The 26905-nt window shown below is 35.7% G+C and overlaps 1 protein-coding gene across 1 annotated transcript in view; it reads right to left on the bottom strand.

Moving 5' to 3' along the window:
• CFAP47 (cilia and flagella associated protein 47) overlaps positions 1-26905 on the bottom strand; it is a 264229-nt gene that overhangs the window by 94450 nt on the left and 142874 nt on the right. The window contains exon 51 of the mRNA XM_054628349.2: positions 10423-10520. Within this exon, the coding sequence (XP_054484324.2) occupies positions 10423-10520 (98 nt within the window). The remainder of the gene's footprint in view (positions 1-10422; positions 10521-26905) is intronic.

Raw genomic sequence — 26905 nt, 5'->3', positions numbered from 1 at the left:
TCTCTACATTCAAGCTGAATAAAACCATTAGAATATTTGCAAGGCAAAGTAACTACTGCAGTTCATTTTTCTAAACAATTTGAGATAATGGACCTAAATTTATCAACCTAAGTTATGCCTCTGTAATACTGTTACAATTTAGGAAATAAAAGTAAACAGCAAAGTAAAATACACTAACAAAAGTCTTAATTGAAAATTTACAATATTTAAATGGTTGAAGATACTAATAATTATCAAATTATAAAATTTATAAAATTTATAAAATTTAAATTATAAATGTGGTTGTTTTCTCTGCATTTAGAACTAAAAATATGTGCCAATGTACAAATGAATCATAACAACTGAAACTTTTATTTAATTAATGAATAATGAACATTAAATAAATTTTCCTTTGACTCAAAACTTCCTGCTTTCACAGATGATTCCTTTGAACAGTTAAAATTCTTTATAAATTATCTTTTCTAAATCCCAGAGAAATATATAAAACATTACTGAGTAAATATTCACTACCTCCTTCCATGTAAAATGAGTAGTGTTAATTTTTACTCCCCATTTCTCTCAAACAGTTTTAGCTGGAATTTTTTCAGTAGAAATATTTGCTGCAGGGAATCAATTTTATGGCCTTCAGGTTAGTTAGTTTTATACAAATAGGTCTGCAGATTCAGCTGAGGTAGTCTCTATCATCACTGAGACTTTAGCTTTTCTTTAGTCTTCTAAGATTTCAGTTTGAATGATTTTCATCTCCCTTTACACCAGGAATTCAAATCAAGCAAAAAATTCATTTTTACAAGGCTGGAGAAAAGTCTTCAGACAGTAACAGACACCGGGCCCTCCATCCTACTGAGGTTGAAGACTTGAGCAAGTATCAGATATTGTCACATTTACACAGTAACTCCTTATGCTGATTTAAATAGAAGAGAAAAAAATCTTTAATACTTTTTCAGTAGGCCAAACCATCTAAAATAGGTAGGGCTGTAGCCTAAAGTCAAAACATAAAGTGAAACTGTGCAACTTAAATCAAGTAACTCCTGAGTTAATGGCATTTTTCAAACTTCAACACAGCACCTGTTTTCAAATCAAATCCTTACTCAACTAGCCTTATGTACCTACTTGAATTCCTGATTCTGATGTTATGAATATTTGTATGTGTGCATTAACTTGTTGCTCATTGCAAAGATCTAATTTAATAATCATTGGCTATTTCAGAAGCTGTGCATGCTGTCCATAGAAAACCCTCAGAAAAGAACAACTATCTGCTTTAACCCATATTCTAGAGATGCAGAAAAATTTTATTTGATAAAATTCTATTTGATTTGAATAAAAGAAATATTTTACATATTTGCTATTATAAAATTTTATTCGAATTTCACTTCAGAATTTTTAAATAGTATTCTGACCATGGGAACACAGCAATACTATTTTAGAGAAGCAGGGATATTTGTATATTTTTTGGGAGCAGTAGTACCCCTGCCAAAACACTCTTAAACATAGAGCTTTCTGTTATACAGATGGAGAACCTTCATAGGAATTGAACAAATAATAAAGATCCCTTCCTCCTCTTCCTTCATCTTACACAAGGAAAATGGAGATTTCTCACAAGTCACATTAATCACTGGGGGGGAAACAGTGCAGTGGCACCAGTTTTCTTGGCAGCTCTGAAAAATGGCAGGACAGGTTTAAAGGTTAGACTTCTGCAGAAAAAAATCACAGAAGGTCACTTTTAAGAGCCTCTAAACAAAATTTACACTCAACTACATCTTTTGGACAAATTCTCACTGTTCTCTTTCATGCTCCTCTCACTTTAATTTATTCAAAAATACAAAGTAAACAACAACAACAAACAAGCCATCAAAAAGTAAACCCAAACAGAAATATTAAAAAAAATCCCCACACCCAGGTCTTAGAGTATACATGCAACCATGTTTTGTCTTGAGCCAAAAACCTAGTATAAGTTCCTAGCCTTGACAGAATGACAGGGAACGGAGTTCAAACATTATATTTTCCTTTCAATAATGTTACTTTACTACCTAGTTCAATCTGCACTCCAGGCCATCAGTGAGCAAATTTTTCTTAAAAAAAACGTTTTTCCATGGACTTGCTGTGTGTAATGGTTGAAAAAAAAACCCTCTTGTTTTGATTGCTAAGCCCCAGGGGAGCAACAGCAGTTGTGGACTAAGGGAATTGGCAGTTTCCTTATTCAGGGCCATTCTCTTCCTTCACATAACAGTTATTTTTCATAGATATGACCACTTGTCCAGATGAAACATCCCCTCTAATTATTTGGTTTAGATCTAACCCCACATTTCGTTCCATGGCAGTTAGTGACAGCTCAGATGTCATTTTGTGATCTACATTAACTCCCTGCTCTTATATCAGAGAACTGATTATTCATCTGTAGGGACAAGAGGAGGGGGTTGGCAGCTGCTAAATATTTATCAAAAAAAACCTCTTACATTTTTATACTTCTAATAATTATCCTTTGGTTTTTTGTTTTTGGTTTGTTTTTTTTTTATGAGCTATACAAATATGCTCTGGTCTGAATTATTTGCCTAATTGCTTTTAGTTAGAGTGATTACTAATTACTACCTCCTCAAATTTGTTTTCCCTCCCACCAACCATGTTGCCATGGTTCTTTTTATACTACCAACTGTCATTAAATCATATGATAGAAATTAAAAAATCTTAAGGCATGATTCATAACTTCAGGTTACTCAGTTTCTGAGAACATGATCCAAGGTTCAGCCGTATATGACAATATTTAGACTACAGTTTTGCTTAGGATTTGTGAAAAATTAATGTACCAAAGCTATGAAAAGAGTGTGTTACTGTCTTCAAGTGCCAAGTTACATAACTACAAAACATTCTTAATTATATGCTTTTTACTTTTAAATAAATAATGAAAAACGTAATAAGGGAGACACTGACACATAATTTAGATTCTAAGTTGGTTTTGTTCCAACACCAGTGACACTTGTAACAACATCTCTGCATTATATCTGTGAATTGACATAATGCAGTTTACCACCAAATACAAACTCCTGCTAGAATAACCATGCTGCAGTGTTTTTTGACAGGATGGGTTACAAAGATTTGGGAGCTGTGATCTGTCCATATCAGCTGGCAGCGAGACACAGAAGGAGGAGACAGAGCAGAGCAGGGTGAGGGCTCAGCCTCCACACTGTGTAATGCCATCAGTGTTTTGCTTATCAGTGGCTGTTACACTCCCATGAAGTTAAACTGTGTAATGCCATCAGCTGTTACACTCCCATTACACACTGTGTAATGCCATCAGTGTTTTGCTTATCAGTGGTTGAAGAACATCAGGTGAGCATGTGGAAGATTTTCTCCAGTTAAATTACACCCAAAACAAGTGGATTTCATCCACTCCAGGACTGCTGTGTGATACAGATGGAGTGCTAAGTGGGAGCAATCAGGAGAGACAGCCTAAAAACACACTATTTCTGTGTACTGAGAATTTAACACCAATCCATATTTCTTGTGAGTTCCCTTTAAGTAACTAAACAGAAAAAAGGAAAGATGCTGGAAAGAGGCATGGCCTGGGGAAAATTAACACATATTTTCTGAGATTTATTACTGTTGTGCCTCTCTGTAAAACAACTATAAGTTTAAAACAGAATGCCATCTCCCACTGATGAGTTTTACTTCTGCAGTCCCCAAAGCATGATTCCCAGGCTCTAAAGACCTGCCAAGGCTTTTGTGGGGAACTATTCCTTGAGCCAATAAATCCTATAAGAAGAAACACACCACAGAGTTAGCAAGGGTGATGATTCTGATCTACAACTTACAAATCCATTAGAAGGCAAAATTATTTCTGTATGAGAAGAGTTTGAGGAGTATCACAGAATTGTTTGGGTTGGACAAAACATTAAAGAGCATCTCATTTCAACCCCCTGCCATGGGCAAGGACACCTTCCACCAGGCCAGGTTTCTCAAAACCCCATCCAGCCTGGCCTTGGACACTTCCAGAGATGGGGCAGCCACAGCTTCTCTGGGAAGCCTATGCCAGGGCCTCACCACCTTCAGAGGAAAGGATCTTTTCCTTACATCTGACCTAAACCTACTCCCTCTCAGTCTGCAGTCATTACCCCTTGGCTGACCACTACATGCCCTTGTCATCAGTCCCTCTCCAGCTCTCTTGTATCTCCCTTTAGGTACTGGAAATCTGCTGGAGCCCCAGCTCTCTCTGTCCTCACAGGGGAGGTGCTCCAGCCCTTGGATGATCTTCATGGTCTTCTGTGGCCTCTTTCCAACAGGTTCATATCCTTCCTATTTTGGGGACCCCAGAGCTGGACCCAGCACTGCAGGTGGGGCCTCAGCAGAGCAGAGGAGCTGAATCCCCTCCTTCACCTACTGCCCACACTGCTCTTGATGCAGCCCAGGACAGGCTTGGCTTTGTGGGCTGCAAATGCTCAAATGCTCACAGCTGGGTCTGATGCATCAACACCCCCAAGTCTTCTCCTCTGAGCTGCTCTCAATCCATGATCTGCCCAACCTGTATTTGTCCTTGGGAGTGCCCTGAGCCCAGTGCAGGACCTTGCTTTTGGCCTTTTGGACTTGATGAGGTTTTGGCAGGCAATTCTTAGAATTCATCATGAATTTGAAAAGCTGTTAGCTACTAATGAACAGTCTGATCTAGCTTGTGCTATCTAGATGTTACTAACAGAGTAAAACCCACAGAACAACTCAAGTGTACTTCAGAATTTTTTAAAAGTAAAATATACATTTGAAAATACACTTCTGCATCCTATACCACCTGCACTCTTACAAGTTTCTTCCTTTGCTTTTGTGATTTATTAGACTGCCACAGGCTGGTCTAGACAAGACAAAATTAAATAAAAATATGCTAATACTTTCATAAGAGAAAAATTAATAAATTCCTGAGCAGACTGTGATCACAGAGCATACTTTCTCCCTTTTTCCCTGAACTACTTTTCAGCTGATCTCTTTTAACAGAGTTGATGATCTTTTTCAGGGTGAAATCTGCATTGGTGGAAAGAAAGCCAAAGCTGAGAAGTTTCCAACATCATTCTCCCTTACATCATGAAGTTCAAAACAGAATGATTTTCTAAGATGATAGAATAGAAATGACAGCTCACAAATCTGAAATTTCTTTATTGGAATTGATTCCAGGACAGTGCTATGGAAATATTTCTACTTGTAGCAAAACTAATGGAGTATTTAATGTCTGTGGGGAAATGTTCTCTACAGGCCAGCAGTTCCAATTGCCCAAACTGGTTATTCAGGTAGACTGAAAGACAGAGGACACCAAAAATAGACAAATATTCTTAGAATTTAGATTGATTTCTTTTATTATAACAGCTGGCAAAAAAAAAAAGGGGTTGAATTTGGGCAGTGACTGTTGAAGTTGCAAAGTTAGAGGTGTTTATTATAAGCAGCACTAGGACTGACTGAGTTATTTCAGTATTATCAACACCTGATAATATCCCTCCTCTGAAATACAGGTTTATCCTTGTCAGACTTGTAAGGGTTCCCCTGTTTACTAAGCTTTAGCAATCCTTCACAGCTGGAAGGCATCCTTACAACGTTTCCAGGCCTCACTAATTATCGATTTTCTCTTAATATACACAGAACCTGCAGCTGGATACCCTCCCTCAATTTCAGTAGGGCTATTCTTATTTCTGCAATGGTTGAGCACTGGAATTCAGAGCATTCAGGGCTTGAATTAGGAAAAAATATCAGCAGGCTATAGGTTTTAAAAAATCACTTGTTTTAAATGAAAATCAGAAATCATGTATCAATCTGTCCAAGTTGGAAAAAACACCCAGCCAAACATGAAAACAACTAGCCTTCCCCCCTTTAATGAAAAAAACCAAACCACCACCACGAAACAAGCCAACAAACCACAACAACAAAACCAAAACAAAAACACAAACCCCAAAAGCCTGGAGAAGAAAATGAGAAATAAATCTATCTTCAAGAAGTTTAACTGAACACTGAAAAACAGACTGCCATCCATTCCTTACTTGGAAATAGAAGCATGTGGAATTATCACAAAGAGAGTTAAAATCTTTTTTTTTCTGCTATTTGCAAAGTAATGACACCAAGCATTCATCCAACACAGGAGATACCATGAGTACTAATGACCAGGAAGAAAAAAGTGAGAAGTGAAACTGCTTCTCTATCCCAAACCTTTTAAACATAAAAATATTAAACAGTACCTGCACTATTAAAAGCCAAGTTTGTGGCATTTTTTCCTTTTTTACTATACTTTTCTACACACAGAAAATGAGATTACAATATCTTTCTTCAAAAGCTGTATTGACCTTTAAAGCATTGTATTATACCAAACAGCTTGTGGTGGCCATTCTATTGACCACATGGACCAAAACAATTGAATCTTTTTCAATTTAGAGACAGATGTGCCTCAAACTGAGGGACCTACTGTGCTTCTATGTAAAAATTAGGAAAAAGCTATTCCATTTTCATTTAAATCATTAATTCCTTTAATTTATGGTTCTATTCTTAGGACGTATTCATTGAAATCCATTTCACTGGATCTTAGGATATGCTGACTTGGAAGGGAACATCGAGTTCAACTCCTGGCCCTGCACAGGACACCCCAAGAGTCACCCCATGCTCCTGACAGCATTGTCCAAACACTTGTTGAGCTCTGCCAGGCTGGTGCTGTGAGCACTGCCCTGGGGAGCTGTCCCAGTGTCCAACCAGCAACCCGCACTGTCTACTGAGGAGTAAGGACTACAGGAGGATTTTACTCCAAATTTCCAGTTAGATAACTTCTTCTACTCAAACAAGGGTATTTCTTTTACTGATATACGGTGATTAAAATAATTGAAATTGGACTAGAGCTTAAAATGAATGACTTTTTCAATATGGCTTATGCCTTTAAATATTGACTTATTCAATATTTTTATTTCCATAAACACCTTTATCATAATCTGGTTAATAGCAAAGTCCTAGCTTAAATGATTTCAGCTATAACAGGTCTAAAGAATTTTAAGAAAACGTAGGCAGCATAAAACTTGTCTTGATTCATTTAACTAATCAATCTCCACTTTGAATTTTAGGTTGAGAAAAAAAACACATCCAGGAACAATATGTAGTGAGATGGGTCTCAACAATGTAGAAATGCAAATTTAAAATATTTTATTAAAAACCTGAGTTAAACAAAACTGTCTCTCAGTCTTTCAGATACATATCTGCAGATAAGGTTTGATATTGAAATTTTTCACCTTAAGGATATCAAGACATGGAAATAACAAAGCAAACTAAAGGTAAATGTAACTGGAAAATCCTGTGTTGTTCCAATTCAAGATCACTGATCTAATCAGAATTAAGCATTTTGCAAAAGATAGATGAAAGCACATGCAATAATTTACCACAGAAAATTCTGAGCAAATTAAATGAGGATGGCAGCACAATGCAGGAGTTTGGGGTGGGGCAGTACAGACCTAACACTTAGGTAGGTATTTCTTTTTAGCTGATTTTATGTACTGAAAACAGAAGAGAGCAACTCTATGCTGACACCAAGATGTGAGCTACAGACAATTGCATGGTGCTGCCATAGAACTTCTTGTTTCTTCAGAGTTCTCTGCACTCTTCAACAGAGGAGCAGCATCAGCTGATGGTCAGTGCCTCAGGCCATCCATCGGGGTCAGAACGTGCACGGAGTCAGAAATTTGGCCTCAATCCTGACACCTCTCACCTCCCCTTCGCCCACGTATGAAGTGCAAAAGGCTGAGTCAACCTAAAGCATTTCCAAACCTCAGACACAAAACTGGCTCTGCAAGCAAATACACTCATCAACAAGGACATAACAGGACATGTGCCAAGATGATCCCACACTGTCCACAGTTCCTGGGGTGCCCCCCAGCCCTCAGCTCCCTGGGCCCTCCCTCACTGCCTGCAGGTCACTGTGGCCACCATCAAGAACAGCCAGACGCTACACCTGGCTCATTTAACATCTCCATCCTGCCAACTTTACCTCTGCTGTGGCAAATTTCAGATGTTCCAGAAGTCTGATCACTTGGTAAGACAGAACAGTACTTTTGACATGCTGAGGATAAATTTGTATTGCATTTGATGATGAGATCCAGCTACAACTACCATACAAAAGCAGTGTTATTAGTATTTTAAATTAAATGTTGCTAATCTCTTCATTCCAAGGGCCAGGAACAAAGAAGACTCTAAGGTCAAAAAGAGATCAATGTATTCATTAAATCTGACTCACTGATGTAGCAGATGTACCAGGTGTCTATGCTTTTAAAATATTTATCAGATTTTGAAGCAATTTCAAGTTCTCACCTTCACAAGACTCTGTCTATGCTTTTCAGCAAGATCTTCCAATGTTTTATTGTTTTCATTACTGGGACAGTCCATGCATGATTAAATAAATCTCAGATGTAAATTTTTGGCCATTAGCTCTTGATGCATGTTGGTCAGCAAAACTGAGACATCATCACTAAATATTCTTTAGCAAAAGATCACATTTCTTCTCCATTTTTTCTTTGGCAAACTAAGTTGATAGAGCTATTTAACATTCATATGACAAGGCTTGCTTTTCCTGTCCCCCATGCTTCTAGGAGATTTCTTTGATTTTCTTCCAGTATTTCAAAATAACTTTTAACCTTCAAGAAGCAGACGTGTGCACATTCTAATAGCAGTACCACCATCATAATTTGCTTCCTGTTCATGTTTGACCATTCTTCAGCAGTCAAGGACTGCACTGGTTCTCTTTCCTGGTGTCACACTGACAGTTCTACTGAGAAATTAATAGGATAATCCCATTCCCTTACATTAGAGACAGAAAGCTCCTACACTCCAAAATTGAGTGCATGGCATGTAACCAGTAAATTCAGCAATCACAATTCCATAACAGTAACCACATGTTTTTATTTGCTAGTCAGAAATATTCATGTCATCTTCCAAACTCATCAGTAAGAAAAAATTTATTACATTTTCCATAGAGATCTGAAGAAGAGACATAGCTACTTCTTTACCTCCTTCATCTTCCTTTAAAGGAATTATCCAAATTTTACATCCAGTCATTTCAGTGCCCTGAACACTGCAGAAGTATTTTGTACTTTATTGTGGTTTTTTCAAGCTTTCACATTGAATTTGATTAAAATTTATAGGAATAGTTCAAATGCACCTTGAGAATTTCTCATACAATAGGAGTCAATAGTGTACTTCAAATCTAGCTTTTCCTTTTACCACTTCAGAGAATTCTCAGATCAGAAAATTATACACAGCAATGCATGGTCCTGTGGGACAAAAATCTACACTGCTCTTTTCAAGGTCTCAAATCACAAACTCTTTTAGTTCAGCTTTAATGTTCCTTACTAGCAGCAGACACCTCCCAGCATACTCATCCAACACCGAGACTTTGAAAACATCCGTATCTGAAAACATCCGTATCTGTTTCTCTTCCCCACTGAAGTTCACAGTCAGGACACTGAACTTCAAGGAAGGAAGAGCAAACTTGAAGTCATATATGGACAATGATATTTAAATATTTTAAGATGTGCTTATTGGTTTGGATTTTTACCCCCCATTTGAACACATGTAAAATCAACTGAGGAGACTCTTCTCCCTTCCCAGCATCTGTGACTGGAAGAGGTCTTCCCTTGGCACCTCCATCACATAATTTACTTGCAAAAATGTTCCTGCAGAAAAAAACTATACCAGTAATTTCTACTCATACAACCTGTTACCAGCACCTGTTATTACAATGCATGCAGAAAGCAGAATGTATAGACAATAAAGCAAAAATCCATTTACAGAAGATAGAAAAAATATTAGTTCTGAAAACAAACACCTTACAAAAGATAATTCAAAGACAAATAAAATTACAAATCAGTGGGAAACAAAAACACAATCTATTAAGCAAACATACTAAAAATTATTTTATCTTTACATAGTTAAGTGACTTAAAGCATACTTATTTAATATGATGCAATTGTTCTTGTAGTATGACTAATTTAATTTTTTTAAGAGTGACAGTATGTATTCATTTAGTAAGACAAACATAACTAAATACATCCCAATGATTAAAGAAATTTAAATGGCAATAATAATTTGGGATGCATGAAGAAGTAAAGTACCAAAAGAGAAAAATTCTGTTGTGGACAACAGATACACTGAAGTGTTTTTAGACTTCAGGCTTATTTGAGATCCAAAGAATAAAAGTGCAATTTTTCCAACAGGATAAAGAAGATACTTTTATTCAAGCATTTATTTTAGTTCCTATCACTGAGCTTAAATGAGATCTTAATAAGTACTGAATTTTATTACTCAAAAAATGATTGTGTGGTCACTTAATAAAATTGATTAATCCTCTGTGATAGCAGCCAGAGCAACAATAAAAATTAAATTTTTCTTCTAATGCAGTAGAACAAAATTAGACATTTAGAGTAATCTTACCAGAGCTTTGCAGTCCACATCTATTGTCCTTTCTGCCGCTGCAGGTGCGCTGAAAATCTTCAAGGAGAACCACACTTTGCAATTTGTAGAACTTCCTCCTGTGTTAGAAAAACCAAAATGCCTTACAAATGCCTATCCAATGAGCTGATCAATCCTAGCAGCCTTCAAATCAATGAGAACTTTGAACTTTTAGCAGAAATGCCAGTCACTGTTCATACTGAGACAAAGCAAATCCTGAACTGAGTTCATCAGTGCCAACACACTGTATTATCTAATCCCTTCTTGTCAGGATTCAAAGTAGTAACAAATTAATATATACAAAAAATGGAATGGAAACAGCACTTTGGCAAATTAGCTTCCTAGACTACCACATTGTCTCTGGGTTTTAAATATCATTGATTTGTAACTAAAACTTCAGAGCAAACTAACAGTACTTTTGTAATTTTTATCAGGAAATCAAAATTAGTTCCTCTCACACAATAGTTTTTGTATCTAGCATTTTCCTGCTTTTAGAACACAGTCAGGAACATTAATAAAATTATCTCATCAATCTCATTCAGGTAGATGAAACAAATTAAGCCTGAAATCTCTACCATAAGGCCTGATTTTCACAGCACAAATATTTCATGTGGTAGGATTTTTTCATATATGAAGAGTTGTTCAGCACATTTTAATAATGCGTGCTCAATACTTGAACTATTCCTATTTGTCAGTATATTGTATGAGATGAAAATAGCCTTAATTTTCCTACTCACACTTTCCTGAATTATACACTAGAGATCTCCATTAGCACTCCTGTTTTACCACAGCATTAGCCTTGGGAGCTGCTACTGGTTTACTCTTGTGCTGTGACCCCAGCTCATCTCAGAGTCACTATTTTCCTTGTTACAGTTCCTTATTCCACAAATATGACTTTATTTCCAAACCCTGTTTCCAATAAAACTCTTTCTGACAGGATTTATTTGCATTATTTCCTTACAATTTCCACCAAGTAAATTCCGTATTCCCTTACCCATTTTCTTTGGGCTAATTTGATATGCATACAATCTACAGGGTTTTAATACCAGAATTCCAGGCTTACACTGTCTGGAATAGCCTCAGTGTCTTACAATCGACAAAAATTAGCATCATTGAGCTAAAGAGATCTTCTGAATGTCCATTAAAGGATTGTGGCATGTACAGGACTCTGAGTTTAATCAATTACAAAAGGTAAAAAAAAAAACCAAAACAAAACAACAATATTCAGAAGAGGTAACTTGTGAAAAAAGGGAGGATCACCTTACACCAAAACAGAACATACTGCCTTTGAAGCTGAAATAAAAGTTCTTCATTAAAAGACCAAAGGAAAATTAAGGAGTACTCATAGCTTGGGACATCACATTCTTTAAGAAGCATTCAAACTGTAGGAAAAGCTGTGAAAGTCAGATAGGAAAAAAAAAACAGGAAAGCATGAACAGCAAAGTTCCATTTACCAAGGATCTGTGAGTAAACTGCAGGACAAAGGGATTTATTAAAGTACAGCAACACATTCATGAATGAAAGTCTGTAAGGTTAAGGAAAACAGAAAAGAGCATAAACTGCTATTTAAATAAAAAATTAACAAGGTTGCCACCCTCTCCTCAAACCTCCAAGAACACTCATACCAAAAAAGCTCCACCCTCAAGTGGAGTGGTATGAGTGTTCTTGGAGTTTTGAGGAGAGGGTGGCAACCTTGTCAAGTGACAACTCGCTAAGGATTTAAAAAAGCAGTAGCACAACCTTTTCAAACACATCTGAAGCTGGTAGCTTGACAAACTCAGAAGGGCTGAGAGATGAGCAGGGTGGAAAAGGATTGCTCAAGGAAGATAAGGCTGCAGCAGAAAATCTAAATTAATTCTTTGCAGAAGTGTTCATTACAGTGGAGTTCAGGGACTTTCTAAACTCTAGAACTTGTTTTGAGGGGAATGGTCAGAGAGACTCTTCCAAATTGAGGTTTCAGCAAAAAAGGTTTCTGAGCAGACTGATTAAAAAGAAAGTAACAAATCACCCTTTGCAAGAGAGTGTCTGCCCAAAAATTGTGGTTTAATGAAAGATGTCCCTATCCATGGCAGGGGGGTTGGAAATAGACAACCTTTAAGGTCCCTTCTAACCCAAACCACTCGAGGATTCTGCAAGTCTGTGAATTCCAAAGGATCTCATGTATTAAATTGTGGTGGTGCAAACCAGCATGCAACTCCTTGTTTAAGTCAGCTTGGGATATGAAGAAATGAAAAGGCAGAGAATGTGTTGCCAATTTTTAGACAGGTCTCCTGCATAAGTTCAGAAACTACAGATGTGAGTTTGTTGATATATTCCAAAAATTTATTAAGCATCACAATAAAGGAAAATTATAAGCATCACACAAAACTATTTGAATTCTTTGACAAAATCAGCAGCTGTGTGAATAAGGGATATGTGGTTTACATGGTACCCTGCATACTTGTCATTACAATATTAGCCCTTCCAGCAATTCCTATATATACTGCAACCAAGCTGTTTTTCCATATACACTTAGAGCCTTCATTTTCCCTCTGACCACACGTTTCTCCTTGGTATTCATAACTTTCCTGAATCACATTTCTGTTCTTCATAACTGCAGTAATATAAAACTTATTGTCTACTTCCCTTCTCTCTTCTCCCTTTAATATAAAAAGTCATTCATTCTGTTCAATTTGTTTAAAAAATACTCTAAAATTTCTGATCTTTCTCAAAAGCAAAGCTCTCAGGTCAAGTTACTTTCTTTTTAGTTTTGACTTCAAGTATTTTGAGCTATTAAAACCTTTTTCTATGTTAGAAATTTTTGATTTCTTTTTTCTATTTTTTATACATTTTAATGCCTAGATTCATTTCTCGTTAAATTTTGTCTCCATTTTGAAAAATGAAATCTTTTTTCTGGAGACCTTAAATAAACTTCAGTACTTACAGATTACCTTTCTGGGTTACCTATCATGTTTGAGAGGGAATACCTTGTATGTATTTTTCAATGATATTACATGTAGTTAGATATTTTCAATGATAATATTATTTGCATAACACTTGATATGTCCCTAAGTATTTTAAAATACTTTCATGGAAATAGTTTTCTTAACACATGGTATGAACCTGGCAATTCTCTGCTGAAAGAGCATATTTTTATTTTTGCAGCTGAACCCTTGACTGAAAGTTTCTGCAATTTTTGCTCAGTATTAAGCCTTGAAGTTGTATAAACTTTGATGTTCTGTTAACTTTTACTCAGTGAAAACAAAGCTGAATGATTGTTTGCTGCCTCCTTGTATTGTTAAAAACATAAAACTCAGGGCTTTATCCTCACTTAGCTGAAAACCTGGTATCAAATTGTGACTTCAAAGGTGAGTCCCTGCTCATGTGCTTATCCATATAATCCATTTGAACAGGCTACATCAAGGCAAATTTATTGCAAGTATCCTCATCCACAAGTAATTACAGACTAAATTTGCTCCAAATTTATTCTCTTCCTAAGGCAACCCACAAGTCAGAAACTAGTTCTTCCTCTCAAGAATACTCAGAAGTCACTTCCAAAGCTATAAAGCTTGAGCTCCCTGGAAAAAATAAAATACTATAAACAGATCAAAATAACAACAAATGCTTTTGGAATTTCCTTTAGTTCTATCTCAGCATTCAAACCCAAAAAACAACTTACATGGCTGAAGTGTAGTATTAGAAATTCATTTTTTAATGTACAGAGCAGAAGGTCAGGAGTTAGGGGATTTCTTTCACCATTTTTGTTAGAGTTTTTCAAAGACTTTTACTTTGCCAGACAGTAGTTGCTGGGAAAGGCTCAATGATCAGGGGCAATGGAGATAAACTCAATATACTCAGGCTGAAACTCATAGAGAGCTCCCTCTCAAGACACAGAACAAGGTTATATTTCTGTTTATGTTTTCTGCACACATTTCAAAAGGAGGCAAAAAAAAAATAAGTATGCACTCTTCCTTTTCCCTCTACTTTTCCAAACCTCCATTGACATTTTCAATGCATTTTAAGTCTTTTCTTAGGGCCTGAGCACTGCACTTTGATTTCTTGTGAGATAAACTTCATTTGACTTAAGGTTTGGGTCTCTCATCTCCTCACTCTGGGCCTTCGATGACAAATAAAAATCCTCAGCCTACTTTATGCAACCACCAGGTCATGATCTTGTCAGATCTCATAAAATAAACAAAACAAATTGCAGTCAGTGCTTCAGATGGAGATCACCTCTAGAGAAGAGTGAGCTCAAATCTTCTGAACATAAAAATGCATCTACTTCAATATTTAATCTCCACCAGCTTCTCTTTTAGTCTCTTCTTTGGTCAGCAGGCTTTCACCCTGACTAGTCAGGGTCAAGCATCTGCCACTAATGGTTAGTGCAAACCAGCACCTTCCATGTGTCAGCTGCTGCATATTCAGTCAGCACCACTGTAAAAGAGCTTCCTAATTTGAAGGTTTTTGAACTTTCCCCAATTTTTTTGTAATTTTTGATTTTATTATGGAATCACTGGAAACATAGAAAGGTGTGTAATTCCTGTTTCATGTAGTTACCCTGAGCTGGAGGAACAGCAAAATCGAAAATTTTTGGAATTATTTCTGTATCCATTCCTTAATAACAAGTCAAATTCTTCAACTAGTATTTATCTACAGTAATTGCATTTGTGAACAGACAGTTCTGTATTTAAAACATAGGATTACAAAATTACAATTTACATGAAAATTAAACTTGAACCTTCAACAAACATTTCAAGTTAAAACCTCAAACTTCCCTTCTATACCTCATTCCAGCTTGTATGATATAACAAAATTATTGGTTTTTCTTCCTGAGCTGAATATCCTTTTGTGGAGGAATGGCTACATGACAGGGGCCATGTTCTGGACCAATAATTGGGAGGATGCAGCTAATCTGGGTCCCTGCACCTGCAAAACACTGTGTCCTTGAGCACAGCTGTGGTACAATAACAAGTAGTGAGAGAGACATGAGAAAAGAAAGATGTAACCCCTAAGGTATGAGGAAGAGCTGATATTGTAGTATAGCCAATAGATTGCTTAGCTTGCAGAATATGCATGAGTTTATTACTTGTTGTGCATAAAAGTCTGATGCTCTCTTCAATAAATGAAGCTTGCTAAACACTCCTATTGAGCGTCCAAGTTTCCCTCACCGTGACATTCTTTTGTTGTCAAATCAGTCTGGTGCCTTGTCCTACTTCTCCTCAGTGATACAAATGAACTGTTTCTCCTTTGCCTGATCTCTTCATTGATTGTGCAATTTTAAAAATGTCATAAAATCTTAGCGTATCAGTATTTTAAGCCATGCACTTTTAATCTTCTCTTTTTTTCTTAAGAGTTATCAATTCTGAAATCCTCTTCCTTCTCCTCACAAGACGCTCCTCTCTACCACTGGCATGAGAATACCTGATTACCATATCAGCCACAAGCTGAAATTTCTCATCTCTCTGTCCCCTTTCCTTAAATTTACTTTTCATCCATCCTATGTCTGCTACACCAGCCATTAAATGTGCTGTCAGTTGTAAAAAGAAAAGATCCTTCTCTCCTGATGGAGAGAGAGCTGTCCATCAGCTCTGAATGACACATCACTGATGATGAAGGAAGATTTGCCTTGGTCCTGAAAATTGTAGAATTCCAGGTTCTTTGGGAGGAGGGTGTGTGTGTGATATGGACACAATGGGGAAACTTGAACTGTACTGCTAAATACATTCATTTATTTGAAATATTTCTTCCTAATTTTACTTACCTCTTATATTGGCATCAGAAATATGATTATTTAAGGAAAAAGCTGAATTTAAGTGATATTTTCAAATTGAATGTGAGTTCTTTCTACACCATTTTTACCTAATATTTGCCGAGTTTATATAGTAATAAAAAATAATAAAGTACAAAATTTAAACAAAAAGTTTAAACAAAACACCCTTAAATAGGGAAGTTTAAGGGTATGGGTTTATTTTGGAATAGTGGGCAGAGAAATAACACAGCATGATATCTTAATTCTCAAGAAAACGCCCTAGGCTGTAAGTTATGAACATTCTCACTGAGTAAACGGCCTTACTGTTGTCCACATAGGTATATTGCTGCACTTTACAGAATGTAAGACATAAATTAAAAATTACATTTTGCCTAGTTTCCTACAATATATAAAAATGTAACTGCTTTTAATATGTAAAGAGCTCATTCAGGAAAAAAACAAAATTTAAACCTTTTTGATTTAGAATAAATAATTTTCGTATAAATTATATGAAACAGACTAGCTGTAAAGCCCATGACTATTCACATTCCTTATTTTTCTAACTGGACTTGCCTTAACCATCTAAGAATTACTATTAAAAGACCTGACATTTCTTTTGCTAACTTTTACTGACAATTTTAGTTTCCCTACAATGCTAAATTAAAAATATATTTTTTTTTTTTACAGAATTTTAGGAGTTTACTTCAGACTCACTTACCATAAACCTCCACATTCATTCCAGATACAAAACTAATTGCAATAATCAGTCCTAAGACATGTAAACCTTTTAGAAAATGGTTTTGAATGCTTTTGACAGTGTCACTGGAAAAATCTAATTGGTTCACATGCTGAAGGACAAACCTTCAATTTTTTCTTTGTAGGTAGACCCACTACTCCATTAAAAAAGAAGTTAAATCTTGTTTTAACTGGCTCTAGATACCTCTTTTACTTTCCAAGTATTCAAAATCTGCACTTGATTTATGGGGGAAAGCTGTAAAACATTAACTCATTAATAAAATATTGCAACCCTATTACATTAAGAGTTCAAAATGACGCAAAAAGTCAGACATTTATATTCATTTTTACTACATGAGGATTAACTTATCCTTGAAAAGGCAACACTTGTACACCTTCCTCTTCCAGGGAAGTTATTAGTTTAGGGGTTTCACCCTTAGGCTTGAGCTAATGGGTTTTCTCACCTAAGGGTTATTCTTTTTCAATAAAAGTAATCAATATGTACAGCTTTTAAAAATGTTTTTGCATAACATGGCAAGATAAACTTTGCTCTCAGCTGCCATTTTATTTACATGAACGTATCAGAGAAACCCAAACATTTAAATGAATATTCATGTCATGTATTCCATATAACACTACTTGGAAAAATATTTTAATATTCATCAGTCATTAATCTTGTTCTTAAAGGATATGATGTTATAACTCCCCAAGAGCAACTCCCATAAATTAGGAGTGTGCCTTACATTCTGTATCCAGCCTAAGTCATGCAGAGGGACAGTCCTTAAAGTGACTGAGGATGGAAGATTGCATTAGTTGGCACATGTAAATTGGAACTGATGTATGAAAGTGATCCCTTTGAAATGCTGCAATTTAAAATTAAATTGTGATGCTTTCACATGTAAATATGCACTTAATATTAAATTAATTCAGAATTTTCAAGTTAATATAGTTCCTATAGGCAGGCTTGGTGAAGAAGAGTATTCTACGAAAGGAAAATCTGCAAGATAGATTAAGGTTCCTTTTCTTCAGAACTTGTCCTAAACCAGACAAGGACTGTATCTCCAGAGCCTTCTCCACTCAGGAAAATTTGGAAATGGAAATTAGAACATTTTTTTAAAATGCAAAATCAAAACCTTGTTTTGGCCCTTGGAATTATCTGTGAATAATAAACCACAAAGCCATGAAGAAGTGTCTGACCTTTTAAAAAGGCAGAAATTCAGAACCTCTCTTTTTTAAATTCTGGCCTCAAATCCATCTTTTCAAATGAGCATCACCGCCTTATGGTGGAAACTGAGATACCACTGGCCCATGAAAGACATTCCTTTTCCCTAAACTTCTTCCAAACTGTAAGAAGAAGAGAGAATTTTAACACTAGACAGCTTATTTCAAGGAAATGGATGACTAACACCGTTGGTATCTTCCATTTTTGAAGCTCAGCCTTCCATACTATTAATACCACCACAGCAGGATGTTCTAACACCATTTTTCAGTTAGACACCTTTACTCCATAGACACTTTCTCATCTCCATCTCCCAGGTAACAACTTCAAAAAAATCACCCAGCTGATCTGCTCTGTGGGATGTGGAAGATGGAAAATATCTCGTTACCTCAGAATATTCTTGATGTCGTTCATAAACTCTCAGTACCTCAATATGATGATGTCACAGCTCTCCCTTCTCCCTTGCAGTTGAGTGATGAAAATGAAAATATGGAAAACATGGTTATTTGCCTTTTATAGGGCTTTCTTTCACTCTCCATTTGGGTTGTGTTCTACACTTATCCAGGTTATGTATCCTTCATGACATTTAGCCTAGCCTGTCTACTGGTGACAGAATATCTATCTGCTGGTACTCACTGAGACAGAAATCAGGATCTGATCTTATTTATTAACATGTGAAACTCTTTCTCATGAAACTGTGGCATGGGAATAAACTCAGTGCACATGACAGTATGTCATCCATGCACTTGTGACATTAGTAAGTACAGATCTAAAACATGAGATAAAAAAATCAACAAGAACACAGGTAACATATTTGGCATTAGAATTCATCTCCCCTCACCTTTTTGAGTTCTGCAAGCAGCATGGCATATGTGAACACAAAGTATGCAAAGAGTAAGAAAATTTCAAATGCTGAAAAGAAATCCAGCAAATTTTAGCAATACAAGAGTCAAAACTTCACTGTTTTGGTGGTTTTGGGAGGGAGGGAATGGAAGTGGGGCAGGCAACGGAATATTCTGATTTCATAGAAGTTTGAGGAATAAATTGTAGGGGAAATGAATTCAAAGGATTGTCACAAATCTTGCCAACATAGGTCCAACGTCTCAATTACATTTCTTACTGTGCCTTCCTAAGACCATAAAGCCACAAACTAAGAACCCCAGACTTTCATAACAAGCCTAAATACTGAATACTCACTGAAGAGGTGGGATGGCAGGGACATTTAACAGTCTGCTACATAAGGAATCTGCCATGAATACATCATTGAAAAAAACTTTGTAGGTTTCAAGTGCAATGGTCTGTGTGTTGGGAGCAACCGGCACCGCTCACATATTATGTCACATTGAGTTCTCAAAACTCTCCCTTTAAGGCATTCTTTTGTCTTTTATTGCCTGCCTCTATTATTTCTCTCTGTTCTTAGAGATGATTAACATGGCTCAAGTGGTTACCTCAAAATCAGACTGCCATCACAAGCAGAATCTTTGTGGTAATTTACAGGCAGATGATACTTTTTCAGTTACTGCACTATGGTTTTAGAAGTCTGAATAGCAAGGAAGAAGAACTAGAACTTTTCACTCAGCATAAATTTCTATAATTGGAGATTACATAGTGAAGTGATTGTTTAGAATACTAACACTTGTAAAGTACTGTTTAACTTCTAATGTGAAGATAAGTGATATTTGCTTTAAGACTCACAGTTATTTGGTTATTATAATTACCTTCATTCAAAGACATGGCAAAGAAATAAGCTGAGATTAAGTGGAGAAGATACTTAGAATAATCTAGTCTAACAGTTGAATAAGGAAATAATTCCAAAGGGCAAAGAGACAAAAATAACTCAAGAGGAAAAGTAAAAAAGTCCCCACAAAGTAGCTGATTGTTAAGCAACTATGAAAAGACACAAAACCACAGAAAAACTTGTACAACCAAAAAGAATTTAAAGTTCAGAAAGCAAATATTGTTTAATAAATTATTTTATTTTATTTCCCTTAGAGAAGATTTTTGAGGGAAGACAATGCTCACAATTTTCATATGCACAAAAGTTTGCTAGTGGGAGTGACCACTCTGATGGAGAGAGTAACAAATGGTGGACTTTAGAAAATGCAAAAATTATCAGTGGAACTTTGCAGTGGTGAGGGTGGAGAAGAACCAGGACAGATCACCTAGGTCATATAGTTTTTATCAGTAAATAACTTTGAAGAATATCCTAGAGGAATGGTTGTCAAAATCCACAAAGAAACAAGTTACTTCTACCAATTTATACCTAGCTAACACACTCATATTCCACAAAATGTCTCAAAACACCCTCATGCCCAGCCATAATCTTTAGCCCACATAAATTGAATTGTGATACTTTGTTAAAAAACAGTCAGGACTGTGTCAAACTAATGACCTCAAATTATGTACTACTAACCCTCCCTGCTTCCTCTTACTTTATACAACTTTTACATTACTTAAATTAAGAGGTTATTTTTCCCCAAGGACTACTGCTTTTTCCCAAAGGACTACTGTTTTTTCTCCATTTGCCATATATGTCTTTATTTCTACTGACACCATTTATTTCTACTGACACCATTTCTATCTTTGTCTACCTATGTCTTAACTTTGGAAAAATGTAAAGGTAACAGAAAGGTCCAAAGGGAACTTTGTTTCTGGCTATCAGATTTTAAGGTCTAAGATAAGAAACAGAAAAAAATATTGTTCATTCCTATTATGCTGGCATATAAAGCTAAGGGTGATCATGGACAAAAGGATCTTAAATTTCCCTGTAGTCCTCTCTGGAAGGCTGGGAAAATCATCAGTAATATTGGAGGATGGACACAAACCCAATATAAAGCACATAAAAAGGAAAGGAAGGGGAAAGAGAACAGAAGGGAAAGACATTTTGTGTCAGAAGAGCCACCAATACCAATTGCTTGAAATAAACTTAAAAAGCATATGGTAAAATAACCTAGAACTTGGCAGAAATAGCATTCACTGGCCAGGTTTTGCAAAGAGCTGCACATTTTAAGAGTGTGTTAACTGTGACTTATGTGAGGAATTCACTTGCCAGGTGAGCAGCTTGGGCAGCTGTGCCACACAAATATTTCAACATGTCTGAAAAGGCAAAAGCCAGCTCAGAAGTCATGTACACACAGTCACAGCTGATATACCCTTGGCACAGTAGGTTAAGTTATACTCAGATGATTTCCAGTCAGGACATTCTTTAAAAAGATACCACAGTATTTTCCTGTTCATGTCAGAATAAAAACAAAATATGTAAAATAGCTCATAAATGTATGCATTTAACAGTTGTATTTCTTCAGAGAAAACATAATTGCTCAGAGTTTGGGGTTACTTAATTTTTTTCTTTTTTTTTAATACATGATGTTTTACTACATAAAATACCTTCATAAATTTAACATTTTGGCTGTCAAGAACTCTTTATAATAGAACATTTGACATCAAAAATCTGTAGCCAGGAAAAAACAAATACATACAAATTAGTATGACTTTAGAACTGGTAAAAATCTTCTACTAGAAAAAAAATAACCATACCAAAGAGTAATTAATTCTTGTTTTCAACATTTGTTTCAGTTGTACACAAGTTATTGAATTAAATATGATTGTACATTGGTGAAACATAGATTACATAAAGAGGCTATTAGTTAAACACAATGAACTGTGACGAGGGTAACAATCAAAAAATACAAAAAGACAGCAGAAAAGCAGCAGGTATTCTCCAGTTGCAGAAGTCTGCTCAAAATATGGCACTTAGTTACTGCAAAGGCTTTTTAATTGTAGGTCTTAGCAGCCAAGAGCTGTTAAAGGTCCTTAACAATCCTCCAGGTGTGTCATGCTGTGGTGAAATATACTTCATGGTCTTTATTGTGAAATTCCAAGCCTTATTTTATTATTGTCAATACAACATATTAAAAATAAGCTCACTGAGGACAAAGTGAACCCAGTTTTTGCTAGTGCTGTGTCACAAAAGCAAATAACTGTTGTTATGAGTTGCAGCACATACAAGGAGCACGAGCCTTTCACCTGACAGCCAAATACCATTCAATCAACTGAATTACAGAACCTCCACTGCAATGGTAAAATCAATTGCACTATTTCCCTAGAAGTTTTATATCCCCCATCTTGCAATTCAGCACTTTGAAAAAGAAAAAAAAAACAACAAGAGGACCCCAGAAATTCTGGGTACAACATATCTTCATTTCTATTACAGAATGTAATTAGTATTCAAGGACTTTACCCCTTCTAGCTACCAGGAAACTAAATTGACAACATTTCCTTGAATATACATGAATTTTTAACTGAACCTTTAATATGAATTAAATTTGATTTTCTGATATGAACCTACATGAGACTTCAGTGAGAAGCCAGCTTACTTCCGGACAGGGTTCACTTTTAAATTCTCTACCATACTCAGGCAGGCTCAGTGTAGGCAGTTTCCTCTTAAAAACATGCTAAATATTAAAGCTAAAAATGCCTATTTCCTATGTGAAGATAGCCCAGAATTACAAATTTTATACCCTAATGAGTGATTCCAAACTGCCATTATTAGAAAAAAATTATTCTGTATTTACAGATTCAAAATATTTTTTCCCAAAATCCTGGCAGTTTGCTAAAGATATCAAAGTAACCTAAAGCATTTTATCAACCCAAATACAGTCTTACTGCAGTGTTCCATAGGAACACAGCTAGGCAAATTCAAAGGCATTAAAACTGACAAATGTCTATTTTTCTTTTTCAGTATAACCCTTTTACTTTAAAATGAACCTTTCAAGTTCATTGGGATTTGGGTAACTTTCCATGCTAAACTCTGTCACAGAGCAGGTATTTCATCTTATTCCCCTGAGGAAAGGCAAAAAGGCAACACAAAGTGACATCACACACACAGAAAAGGCAACATTTTTTCAGGGATAAAAAAAAAATATGTCTTCCCTGAAAGAGGTATTAAGGATTTCTGCTGAGCAACCAGGTCATTTTAGGAAAATGACATTTATTTCTCTATACATCCATAAAATACAAAATCACTTCTACGAAATAGCATCCTGAGCACAATGATGAAGTGGGCAGATTTTCATTAGATTGCAGAAAACATATTGTGGAGTTGTGTGAGCAATTTATGTCTTCAATAATAAAAAGAAACTATGATGTAAAATTCCATTAATTTTCAAGCAGAAGATCTTTATGCTCATGTAATTCTATGTTAATAAAATCAACCCTTCATTAATTTAATGGATATTGCCTGCCATATTTACAGTAGATGAACTTTATATGGTTGTTCTTACTAATTTATCAATATATTGCTGGGCAAATAAGGTGGAGATAACCAATAAATCCAGAGAAGTTAGTGAAAGCAATCCTGAAATTCTTTCAAACTTTCAATAAAAATTAATGTATATATCACATTATGAAAGATACATTCTTCCTAAATAACACAAATTTACTTTAATTTATTACCAGAAATACTAATCACATTTTTACAATTAATTCTAAATTTCACAAAACTTCTTGCACACACACACTCACTCTCTGATGACAGTGTATAAAATATCATCTGTCTTTTGACACAGTGGGAAACAGTAGTTCCCTAACACTTAAAATTTCATAGTTGTGCCAAGAACTATTGGGACTCTACCCACAGAGAAAGCAAAATAAATATTTTGAGAGAGACAACCCAGACCATAACAAATAAAGCACTGCTCTGTAAAAATGTGAGTTGTTCTTTCCTAGTTAGTTCAGCAAAGCTACCCCATAACTGAATGTGTAAGAATGCAGGGGTGCCCAGTATCTGGATAAATTAAAAACCAGAATTCTGAGTGGGAAATTTATTTTGCAGATTCTACAGAAATAAAACTCCTCAGCAAATTCAGCAGCAGGTTACTGAGGGGACAAGAGATGAACATGAAACTCGTCCATGAGAAAACATTGAATTAACTGAGACTTTTACCAAGAAAAAAAGTTAATTTAAAAATAGTCTTCAAGAATAACCTATTAATAAAAAAATAGTCTTCAAGAATAACCTATTTCTATCTTCAGAGGCAGACAATGGCAGCAGTACATGGTGCAAGCTTGTCCAGTGACCAAAGTCTTGCACTACTTCTAATAATATTAGTAACAACAGCAACAGGAAGAAGAAGACGAAGACGAAATTAGATTAGAAGGAGAAATGTGCTTTATTTTCTTCTCCTGTTGGAAATTATACTCTCTGACATCTTAAAAACATAATGTGGACTCAATCTAATGCTTTAATTGATATTTCTGAATTGCATACTTTTCAGAAACTTGAAAGAAATAAATATGTACATTATTATTTATATATATATAAAAACTTTGCTCTGGATTTGTAAATCTGATTATAAATTAACTTAACTGTTGGATTTTCCAAACAGGCTCTGAGAATGTTTATTCAATTATTTCCTCTGCTTGAGGGACTGAACATAAACCTTGAAGGAAGCTGTTCTCACCCTCAAACAATATTATTGATGCTGCAGTAATTTGAATATCAAATATCTTGGGGAGAACTTCATATTTTTTGTGAAAGATTAATTTGAATGTTTCATAATATTTAGATTAATGTACAAGATTCAAGTCATTATTCAGCTAGAAAAACTCCACACTGTAAGACTTTTTAAAAAATCCCATATTTGATTTGAGCTCCACTTCCTATGAACTGTCCCATCTATCAGTCCATAAAGTTTGACTTTTTCCTGTTTTCTGGCTCAGTGAACACTTTCACAGGTCACAGCAATTGAAACAGGATGATAGAGGAGGCTGATGGGGACCTTCCCTCTATCCTCTCCTCACCTCATTATCTCCAGCCCCAGCCATGCTTACAGGACTGTGAGGAACTGGTAAATATTAGTGCTCTTTTTCATTACCATTATGTACTCTCTGTGTGTTTATAATTCATTACTTGCTAAAGGGTAAAATAATAATTGTTTGTAAGCATGACAAGGTAGGAAAGGCAAAATGATGACCTAGAAAGAGCAGGTCAAACACTCCAGCATAACAACAAGGGCACTGGCTGCAGGGAGACTGCTGCTCTGTTGCTCATTTCCTCTTAAGTTTCAAAAATGTTTTTTTTTTTTAATATCACTCTGAATGTTTTCTGTCACAGACAACAAGTAAGGGCTTACACCTGGACCTGTCATGTGAGCCCTACTCATTATTTCTGCTAGGGATTTTGTATTTCAGAATATTTTTTTTTTTATTAAATGGGCTATTAATTGACAAAATTCCATACATACATGTTTGAGGTCTGCCAGACATAAAAGAATGATGTATTTCTCAGTAATACAGTTTACAGCTTATACAGACTTTCAAAACAAGCATAATGCATATCACAGACATTTAAATTGGGTAATAAAATTGAATCTCTTTACATGTAAATGCAACCCTACATGCTATGATATCCAAAAATATGCAGATGTACAGATTCACAAGAGGAGTGACTAATTTGTGGTTAGTGCAGATGCAGCATTACCTGCCTTCTCAGCACAACAATATTCCAACACCTCCTGCAGGAAGGGTGATGCAACCTGAAGTTCATCAGCAGCCTTACTCTGTGAGTAGTACTCTGTGAGCAATTACAGATTGCTCTCTTTATTAATTTTAAATGGCCTACCATGCATTGTTTGCACAGATTTTTAATTGCACACAGTACCATGCCCCACACAGTTCCACACAGGCCATAGGTCCTTTCAGCATTGCTATATCTGAATTGTTTCCAAACAACATGTTAGTTTACTGGGAGGATCAAGCTGTTCTGAGTCTCAGAAGGGCACAGGAAAATTCCTAACATCCAGCAGACTGCAGTACTGCAGAAGGGCACCTACTGAGAAAGCTAGCAGTAATTGAACAATCTTTTTGACAAAGGAAGAAGGCATAAAACAGTCTAATACTTAATGTTCTACATATGTTATACCATTCCCCAAAGCTTATATGCCTTGGCATAAGTATAGCTGCAAATGTGAAAATACTATTAAGAAATCATAGGAAAACAAACAAACAAAAAAAAAAACAAAACAAAAATAAAACTAACAAAAAAAACCACAAACAAACCAAGCTGTGGTTGGTATTTTAAATTTGCAAATATGCATGCAATTTACATGGGGATTATTTTCTCTGCATAGGTCTTTATTTCTTCCCTGAAGAGGGAGACTTAAACTAATCTGAAGCTGGAGCACACCATGCATGAACATACAGAATGTAGATTGGACTGAAAAATAGCTTAACTACCCAATCAAAATTTATGGGCTGGTAACTTAAATTGATTTTATAGAACAGTCCTCTTAAAAAGACATTAATTCCAGAAATAAATATGCATGTGAGATGTATCAATTATATTTTACTATATTAAAGGTATGTGAAACATCTTACTGCATTACTACTGAATAAATCCTATCATTTACCATTGCATCCTCGGGTCTTATGATCTTTCAAAAGAATTTTAATGAACAAATGCTAAACTTTTTTATATTTTTGCCTTCCTGAGTATTGTTTACCTCTTAATCACTTCAACAGTTCCTAGGACAAAGATATTATCCTTATATAAAGATATCTTCCTTATATGAGTACCTCCTAGTGCTCCCACAGATGTTCACCTCTCAGGGATGGATTTCAAGCCTGGAAGTCCAGGAGAATCACATGTGCAAGCACCTTTACCTTCCAAAGGCATCAGGTATTCGAAGAATCACTTGGAAGCAGTTCTTAAACTCAACAGGAAAGGCACTCAACTCAGAGACATCTCATAAGAACCACAATGACAACTTAGGCTAGAAAACATT

This window comes from Agelaius phoeniceus, chromosome 2, assembly GCF_051311805.1.
Source record: "Agelaius phoeniceus isolate bAgePho1 chromosome 2, bAgePho1.hap1, whole genome shotgun sequence".
Lineage (NCBI taxonomy): Eukaryota > Metazoa > Chordata > Aves > Passeriformes > Icteridae > Agelaius > Agelaius phoeniceus.
The sequence above is the reverse complement of the archived record's forward strand: the minus strand, read 5'-3'. Positions and strand labels throughout refer to the sequence as shown.